Source organism: Hipposideros armiger, unplaced genomic scaffold (assembly GCF_001890085.2).
Source record: "Hipposideros armiger isolate ML-2016 unplaced genomic scaffold, ASM189008v1 scaffold_118, whole genome shotgun sequence".
Taxonomy (NCBI): Eukaryota; Metazoa; Chordata; class Mammalia; order Chiroptera; family Hipposideridae; genus Hipposideros; species Hipposideros armiger.
Window position 1 is genome coordinate 663,327 of NW_017731468.1, and position 10,240 is coordinate 673,566.

Consider the following 10,240-nt stretch of genomic DNA (forward strand, 5'->3'; position numbering starts at 1 on the left):
GTCGCCAGCGACTCACGGCAGCCCAGCTCCAGGTTGAGCTGTTGTTCAGCATCTTAGCTGTGGAGGGCAGTGTCACTGGCCCTCATCTGTGGGATCCGAACCGGGGCCCTCTGGCGTCCCAAGCCAGCTCTTAACCATCGCGCCACTCGGCCGGCCCTGGGCTTATCTAATTTATAATGAGTAGGATTAGCTTTGATTTTTCTACTGTATTTCTACCCACTGTATAGATAAAGGACAAATGAAAAATATACTTACATTTGTCCTTTGTGGGTTTTATGCTGTACATGAGCATTTAGCTCCCTTAAGTCATCTGCTGGTGAGTTATAGGTGCCTAGAGGCATGACATGGAGCAGCCCGACCCTGTGGAAGTTCACACCCTATAAAAACATGAAATACATTAAGTTGCCTCTAGAAGTAGGTTTTATGAAAATTTAGGATCAGGAGCTGCTTAACTTAAAAAGATAGTGACTAGGATTTAATATGAATAGAAATCAGTGCACTTTGTTTTTTGTTTTGTTTTTTGGGGGGCATAATTCCCTTTCAAAAACCTTGACTGTTATTTATTCAGAAAATATTTTGTAAAGACATCATCTGCATTAAAAGGAAGCTTTTTATGAACTGTAAATAGGACTTAGTGGCATCTAAGAGAAAGACAATTGGGTTGGAATTTTCAGAGGACTTTTTCATTTTTAAAATTAAAGATTCTGATTCTGATGGCTTCATTCATTTTCTAAGTTGTTTGCATCAGATCTGTTCCCCCAGTCTGATTTCCTTAGAAACTTTCTTTTATTCCTCGAATAGAAATGATGGTTATAACAAGTTAGCTAATTGGTGTTTTTCTGGTACCAGTTTTTTAGGGTTATTGAGCTTTTGGTCTATCTTGGTGGTTAAATTCAGATTTAAGGCTTGATAATTATGTTCAAAATACACTCTGAAATTACTGTGTTGAAGATAAAATGATAAGGCTTACCCTGACTATCACTTTTGACAACTAAAAGTATGTGGCCTTTTAAAAATACTAAAAATCAGGAGTATCATCTTTACCTGAAAACTTTAGCTGAAGAACATGACATGTCACTCTTTGGGATATTAAAGTGTTAGAATTTTTAAAACTCTATTATATACTGCTTTTCTGGTTCTTTGTTGGTTTTATATCTGATTCTTATTTCTCTGAATGCATCACTCATGGTCTTTGGTCTTTATAATCAGACATATATATATATGTTTGTTTTTTTGCTGAGCCATCCTGCCACCTGTTGTCAACTCAGCGGCAGCTCAGCTCGGGCGCTGCGTCACTGGCTCACATGGTAGTCAAACTGGCGGCCCTGCCGTTTAGAGCTCACGCTCCCAAGCCAACTCCCAACCAACTGAGCCACTGGGCCGGCTCTAATCAGATATATTTTGAGTATGGAGTATGTCTTTATTTTTCCTGTATTTGGAAACCCAGACAGAGCTCATATTGAACTGAATTGGATTATAGGTTATGGGCCTGTTCTGAGATTCCGTATTTATTGACTCGTTTTAATTCACAACCTATGAGGCAAGTACTGTTATCCCTAGTTTATAGATGAGGAAACTGAGATACTTGCCATGGTCACATGTTTAACTACTCTTTGCCCTGTTTGTCATCTCTGATGTGTTCAGAGCGCTGATCAGGCGCTGCTCTGAGGTACAGGGTGTTTCTAGGTAAGCTCACCTGAATCTTGGCTCTGCTTGCCTTTTCACCATAATGTGATCTGCTGGGGAGACCCGAGTCAAGACATAGCCAATTATAGCTTTGGTCCTCAGTTTTATACAAAATCTGGATTTTTCTAACGCCTATAGCCACCCAATCTTAGTGGTATAGATGAATTCTGTACAAAACCTCATCAACAACTAATTGTCAGTCATGGCTTCTTTAAAATAAATTGTCAAATTTGTTGTTTTTCAAACAGTGCATGCAGAAAGGCAGCATACAGGAAAGTGACTGGATAGCATTTTAGAAAATTCCGTGGTTCTGACTCAAAGTGATACATGTCAATTTTCAGGAGGCCCTTGCACTGTATCTTGGAATTAACATTTGTGTATCTCTAAAGGGCTATTATTGGGAGTTGTTTAATGGGTTGGAGTTTCATTTTGGGAAGATGAAAAAGTTCTATAGATGGATGGTGGTGATGGTTGTATAACAATGTGAATATACTGAATGCCAATGAACTGTACCCTTAAAAATGGTTTAAATGGTAAATTTTATTATGTATATTTTAACCACAATAGAAGAACATTTTTTAAGAGGGTAAAAAAGGTAATTATTTCACCTAGGCCTAGGTGTGTGAGGGTTGCCGCCTTGTGTAATTTGCTATTGGTGTTGAATGGTATGTGCTAACAACACAGGTTTGTGAAGCTGGCATAGGGATATGATTCTAATGTAGCAGTTGAAGATTGCCAACTCTTGTTCCAAACTGCCTAGATGTATGTACTGGTTCTACCACTTACTTGCTGTGTGACCTTGGATAAGTTACTTGGCCTTTCTGGTCCTCACGTTCCCTATTGTAAAGTAGAGATAATAGTACTTATTTCATGGACTTATTGTAAAGATTAAATGTGATGTGAAAATGCTTCAAATACTACCTATCACATAGGGAGTGCTATGGGTGGACATCTAGATCTGAGTTCTAAATTATATTACTGACATAAATACACCTGTAAATGTAAGCTTAAATCAAACACTTATTTTTAATTTTGTTTTAAAGGTAAAAGAAATAGGAGATCACTTTAAACAACATCTTCTACAGTCCAGGCACAGAGGAGCATTTGAACTGGCTTACACTGGCTTTGTGAAACTCACTGAAATACTCAACAGGTAAAACAAAACAAATAATCCTTTTGTGTACATTTTTAAAAGGCAAAACGTAACAACCGTATGCGTGAAGTAGAATTTAGTTGTGTAGTTTAGATGTTTAAAAGAACAAGACTTCATTGGCTTCAGAACTCTTGGAAGAAATTGTTTTCTTAGGTTCCATTGTATGATTTACTGCAGACGAGTGAGTGAAATGTCCAGATTAAGTTGTTCTCTCATTGAAAGGTGATTTGAAGCAAATGCAAAGATTTTGCTAAAAATAGCTTTGAAGTTACCTTTTCTTTTTGAATGAAATGACTGTTGTTTCTGTTTGAAAATTAGTTGGCATTTTGGAATAAAATAAGCCCTCCAGTTTTTTGGATTTGTATGTATTACAGACAAACACTTAAGGATTTTGTGGGGGTTTTATTTCATAGTTGTATCTTATAGAAAAAATTTAAAAAACAGTAAATGGACCAAAATGTTATAACAGGTTTTCTCCCTCACTTGGAAAAATGCCTAGGTCGATTTCATATATTTAGCCAAATGTGTTTTTTTTTTGTTTTGTTTTGTTTTATTACATTCTAGGTGCTGATAATTTCATTCATTCATATACTAGATTTCCTCCAAAGAGCTTCTGAGGAAACCTTAAATTACTTAATGACTAAGTGTTCATGGCAAGTGTTCTCTAAATAAAAGGTAGTATTTTCCAGGAAAACATTTCCATTGCCTGGAAACTTTTTGAAATGAAGCAGAGTTCTGCCAGCCTTGTAGCCTCAGCAAACATTTTATTTTGGGCTGTTAAGACATCCACTCCTTGAATATTTTTGAAGCATTTTTTTTCACACTCCTGGGAAAAACATTTATAAAACATTTTGGCAGTTATGGGCTGCACAGAATATCTTTAAATGATACATTAAAAAGTGTTCCTGACATTAAACTACTGATCTTAAAAATATTTTGTTATCTTTTCAACACTTTCTTTCCAATGTAGACATGATTTAGGAATAACTTTTTCTCTTAACACTACACATTTCACTCCCTTCAAATCTATTAACAAATATATATTGAACACTAGTTGTGTGCTTAATACTGTGGTTGGTTTGGAGGATATAATACTTCTTTGTAAGACAAGCTTCCTCCTCTCAAAGCGCTTATGGTTTAGTTTGGGAAATAAGCAGGGATGAAATTCAAAATATTTAACAAATGGTATGGCATGGGCACTGACCGTTCAGAGCAGACACTGGCTATAAACATCCAACATCACTACATGTACAGATGTGTGTTAGCTGAGTACAAGTCTGAAAAGTGAGACTAACACATTTGAACAAGATAAACAATCCAATGTAACTGTCAGTATTTGAGTGAAATTTACAAATTCTGTAGGCATATCAGAGAGAGACAGCCACAGGGCTTTATGATAGGGCTTAATGGAGGAGGTAGCATTTGTGTTAATATGTAAGTAAGGTTTAAGTAGAAAGGGGGAGAAAAGAGGAAACTTTGTGAGCAAATGTTCAGAGGCTAGCATCAGCATGGCTATTGTTAGGTGAATAAATAAATTGGACTTACTGTGGTGGTGGTGGTGGTGGTGGAGTTGACTAGGCAATACCATATAACTGGATAGCCAAATTATGGATACTTAGAAAGTACGTTTGCTGTAGTAGGGATAGAGGATGGCACTGAATATTTTTTATCTGAAATCGATAATAGGAGGGGAGGGATTGTAGAATACAGAAACAGCAGTAGTGTATGACACAAGCACTTCTCTTTATATCCATTCCATTTATTGGTAATGAGATTGTATGAAAGTTAACCTCCTTAGAAACGGATCTCTTCATCTCAATAGTAAGGAAAATAATATTTGGTCTATTGACAGATCTCTCTGGCTTTTGTTGTAAGTAAAATAGATATTTATGAAGGCCATTTTGCATTATAAAACATTCTCCAAATATAAAATATTATGAAATTGATGTTGATTGTGGGTTATACAAGTAGTTTTTCAGCTGAAAGTGTTAGGTTAGATAGATTGTAATGACAGATTGCAGTGAGGAGAACCTGGAATCAGTTCTAATGATCTAGATTTGAGGTGATAAGAGCTTCCTCTGTGATGATGGCTCTGAGAATGAAGGAAAGAGGTAGTATCTCAAACATTCAGCCTCACACAGTAACAGCTCCATGCGTGACATATTGAATGCTTAGAAGGTAAGCTATGGACATATTTTATATTTTATTATTTTATGTTTCAAGAATTAAAGAATGCTCAACTGGGTGATTCTTCTCCTCAGGGTATTTACCAAGTTCAGTTAGTAGTTTTCAATTGGTAGATGAGCTGGTCAGCAGGGTCCAAGACAGCTGTATTCCCATGTATGGCACCTTGGTAGGATAGCCAGAAGATTGAGCCTAGGTAAGATAGCCAGAAGATTGGGACAACATGTGGCCTCTCAGCATGGCAGTCGTAGGGTAGCTGAAATTCTTGTATAGCAGCTTGCATCCTCGAAAGAGTATTCGAAGAGAACCAGGCAGAAGCTGCATGGTCTATTCTGACCTAGCCTCGGAAGTCTTATGGCATTGCGTCAGTTGCCTTCTTTGGTTAATTAGTTACTCTTAAGTCCAGGCCAGACGAAGGGGAGAGGAATTAGACTCCACTGTTTGATGGCAAAGTGGCAAGATCATATTGTAGAAATACGTGTGGGATGGAAGACATTGTGGTGACCATCTTTGAAAAATTCAGTTGGGTACATGAACCAACTGCGGGTGAGTGATGGAGGTCACCAGGGAGCCCACAGTTGTTCCTGTGGTTTAATTCTTGGTGACCAGAAAAATGGGATTGATATTAGCAAAGGCAAGGAGACTGAAAGAAGGAATTATTGGGTCGTCGGGAAAGTCATGACGTATTTTTCTATGTTTTTCAATGCAAAAATGTGTCATGACTTTCCCGACTACCCAATAGTTTAATAAAGATGAACACATTTGTTTATGTGTTGAGTGTGAGATGATGTTGGCCTATCTTGGTACAAATATTTAAGTCAGAACTTGGAGCCTAGGGGATTTGTTTGGGTGATACAGAGTAGGCAAGGCCCAGTGCCTGGTGTCTCAACCTCTCCGAGTCTGCTTTAGTGATCAACTCATGGCCTTTACAACTGGCTTTTAACCAACCTGTTGTGAGTTCTCAACTATCGCTTCCAAACCAAGTGACTCTTGATCCCTTTGCAGACATTTTAGGTCTGCTGAACAGAATGTTTTACAGAGCACATCTTGACCGTGTGTGTGGCTACCTTTTGTTTGGTTTTATTTTTAAAAGAAAATGTATTTCTTTTGGATCCTTTTGAAAGCTTTTTATAAGCTCTTAAGTTATGGAAAAGCTATTTAGGCATATAACATTTAAAAAGCTTGCAAAAAGAAATGTGGGCGTCCATGAAAATCCACTGCAATGGAGGCCAGCTGCCGGCCACCTCTTGAACGACAGCTGTGTTACGGAAGGAAGCATTTTAAGACATTAACGGATACATAACCAAGGCGTTAAACATGAGCCACATTGTTTGAATTGGATGTAAACTGACTTCATTATTAAACAATCTATTAAACAATTCACTATTGAACTAATTAAACTATTCTCTACTAAATAACCATCTAAGAATAAAGAGGAATGGGAAATACTGTTCTTTTTTCTGGGAATTGTTTTGAAAGTAACAGTGTTGTGCACTCACAAACAATATGTTGAGTTAATTTTCTAGAATATGATTTTCTTATATGGTGCTTTCTGTTTAGAACTTGATGAAATATTTATTCATCTCTTTAAAAAATACATAAGTACCTGCCTGAGCATTTGATTGGATGGTTAAGTGCATTAAGTTTCTGATGAAATTCATACTTGCTTGTTTATTCTCTGTGACCTTTGTATTTTAGTTGTTCTTTCAATGAAAATGAGCAGAATACTAAAGTAAGGTGTTAAGCCAGGGAATCTAGTGTTCATTTGTCCAATCATAAATTAAAAGCTTAACTACAAGGGGACTAAATTCCTGGCTATAATTCTAAATCTAGAAGGGAGGTTCATAAGTGCTTGATATTGTCCTACTTTTCATGTATTTGAATTGCTCTGCTTATTGAAATGTAGCTTAACCTACAAACATTTATTGCAATAATTATAATCATTTTCACATTATTGCCCTGAAAAATGAACTGCTGACATTTAACAGTTTTTCTCATTAAATGCTAGTTCTGACTCATGGACATCAACAATTATGGTAGACACAAGTAATTTAAATATGTATTTAAACTTTCATCAGTTAATTATAGCTACTATAATTCAAGTTCAACAGGAAATTTCTTATGAACAACTGAAATATAATGAAAAAATAATTTCCTCTACCTTTACTGGAGAATGAATTACCGAGTCTCTAAAGAATATGCAATTGAGGGCCGGCCGAGTGGCGCAATGGTTAAGAGCTGGCTTGGGATGCCAGAGGGCCCTGGTTCGGATCCCACATATGAGGGCCAGTGACACTGCCCTCTACAGCTAAGATGCTGAACAACAGCTCAACCTGGAGCTGGGCTGCCGTGAGTTGCCAGCGATGGCGTAGGCTGCAGCCCCTGCTGCAGTGGGTTGCCATGGGCTACTGTGTGTAGCCAGCAGCCAGAGTGAGCGGCCAGCAGCCACAGTGAGCGGCCGTCCAGAAGCCGGCGACTGATCTGCCTCGCCCGGGAAGAGCGCAATGATGGTGCCAACTTGGGCCAGTGAAGCAACGTCCTCCACAACTAGACTGAAGAACAAAAGGACAGCAACTTGTCTGTTCCCCTTCCCCCAATTCCCCAATAAAAATCTTAAAAAAAAAAAAAGAATATGCAATTGAGCAAGAAATAAATATGGAATGGAATGTACGAGATTTTGGAAAATGTTATTCAATTCTAAATGAGACAGTATACAATCTTGTCTGAACCTTTAGTCTCATCTCCTTTGGCAAATGTGACTAAGACACTTTTTATTTCTGAGTGTCCTGTGAATTTTATTTGAAATATTAATAATTAAAGAATAACTAAATGATGATCCACCCTGGGAAGCCATATTAATTCTTTATAGACAGAGAAAGTTCTTTAAATTTTTCATTTCTACAGTGGATTAAAAAGATGTGGGGGAAACTAGGATGTCTTAATGCTTGAATTCTAAATCTTTGTGTTTTGGCTTATGACCCCTGGATTTGTATTTTTAAACTCACTCCATAATTCAGTCAGATATTACCTTCTTTCTGGAGCTTTGGGTACTCGTTTTTTATAGTTCTCAGAATAATACTGAGTCATTTAGACACCATAATGGAGGAACCTTGTTTTTAGTGACTAACCTGTATCTCAGCTTTGTTAGTAAAGTCCCCAAGTTTTGTATATTATTTTTTTTCTTCTCCTTGATTTCACGGCATGGTTATATTAAATATTAAAAGAGCCTGGTACATCCTTCTAACCACTTCTTTAAGTCCACTGTATTTTGCCCTTCCTTTCATGGTCTTCTGATTGGTAATTCAATTTAGATTTGGTCATCATTATTATTACCGGTGCCTGTAGCTGAGGCTGCAGTAAACCTCAACAATATTTGAAGGTGAGGGAGGTTAAGATGGCTTCTGTTGATATATAGCTTTCTCCCTGGATCTCATTTGGGCAAATCATTTTTCTGGCTTAAAATTTCTCCATGCTTCAGGGTTATGCTCTCTTTTTAAAATGTGCGTGCACATGTACACAGCCTTCCTGCACATCTGCCACTGTTTAGTTTAATTGCAATAATAAACATGAATTTTGAAATAATAAACATAATACTTGACAAAAGAATGAATGGAGTGGAGAATTTAGTTTATGAAATAATTGGAGAGTGGGAAAATCTCTTAAGTTATGAAAAATAACCATACTGAATGATTTTGAGGAAATGAAGGTAACATTTCTTAAATTAACAACAGTAATATAACTCATCAGAACTCAACGAGAAATAGCTCTGTGTTACCAGACTTAGGTGAATGGATGAAGCCATGGGAAAGCCACTTTGTAGTCAGGGTACCTGATTTATTGGCACAAAATAGTCTAATGATCAATTAGTTGGGTATACAGCATATGTAATTTGATTTCAGTCTGCAGGTTTTATGCTTATCTTAGAATACTCATCCACAAAGAGTGAGATAGCCTTGTGGATAGAAATTGGACTAATCTGTTTATGGAACAATAATTTGCTCCAGTGATCTGCTCAAGACAACACCAGGGCCTAAACACCAGTTATAGTCTGTCTTGTCCATTTCAGTTACTTCTAGTAACTCCTTTCTGTCAGCTTTTTTTTTTTTCTAATTTCTATTATTACTTGACTGTGATGAACATGAAAATCAGAGTGGTCTGGTTCCTTCCCCACCCCCACCCTTAACCACCACCTCCCTGAGAATGTAGAGGAAAGAATATGAGGTATGAATTAGCGCTGAGTTCCACCTACCAACTTTTTTGACACTAGGAAAGCCATTTAACCTCTCTGGGCTGCTGTGTCCTCTGACAAAATAAAGGGTTCTGCTTTCCAAGGCCGCTCTCAGCTCAGTTTTCTGCTCATTATACAGTGCTGCTTTCTAGTTTCTGATTGGGAAAGTCTGGGGATTCCAGCTATGAAAGATGGAGGGAAATTGGATACATTTTTAGTAAACTTTCTTTAGGACTGGTAAGCCGATCTCTTAGGAGTATTTTGTGAATTAATAATATTTAGTGAGAGTTGTTTATGAATAACCTTGAATCCCTTGTAAGAAACTTAAAGTTTTTATGATGTACTCAGAGACTAAAGACACTGTGTATTTTGTATTAATTTGACATGGGAGTGAAATAAAACAAAAGAGCCTTCAGACAAAGGATGTCTGCTCTTTTAGTGGTGAGGCGCTCGCTTACAAAAGCAGGATTGGAATTCCCCAAGGCTGTGGTTGGTGACTGCATAGAATTGGCACAAAGAGCCAAGGACTGCCTCACTCGAACCTTTCCCTTTCCTTGCTGACCCCTGGATTGTGTGATGAGGAACCAAAACAAACAATTCGAGTTTGTTGGGCATTGTTCTTGGGAACCTTGTGTGATTCCATTTTTACCTCTCAATTCCGTCATTATCATAAACACCACCAGCAACTCTGGAGTTTTGAAATCACTTCCTTATAAAGTAATCTTTCCTTGCTGGGGAGTAAACAGAAGGTTCGTTGACGAGTCAACTCTAGATTAAGCTATTGTGTGTTTATAGACACAGTGACTTCACTATTGCGAAGTCTTCAAGTTCCAGCCCTCCTTTTCTACACCTGGTTTTGCAATTACCTGCCTACCTGAAGGTACAGGGAGTGCGCAGCTGCTGGCACCGACACTAGTTGGTCCTTATTTAATCATGCAACCAAAGGTTTCTTGAACATCTACTGTATGCCAGATGCAGTGTTAGAAAAC

General features: G+C 37.6%; 1 protein-coding gene across 1 annotated transcript in view; it reads left to right on the forward strand.

Moving 5' to 3' along the window:
- Positions 1–10,240, forward strand: part of THADA (THADA armadillo repeat containing) — a 323,536-nt gene that overhangs the window by 50,345 nt on the left and 262,951 nt on the right. Inside the window, exon 21 of the mRNA XM_019647913.1 lies at positions 2,730–2,839. Coding sequence (XP_019503458.1) covers positions 2,730–2,839 — 110 coding nt within the window. The remainder of the gene's footprint in view (positions 1–2,729; positions 2,840–10,240) is intronic.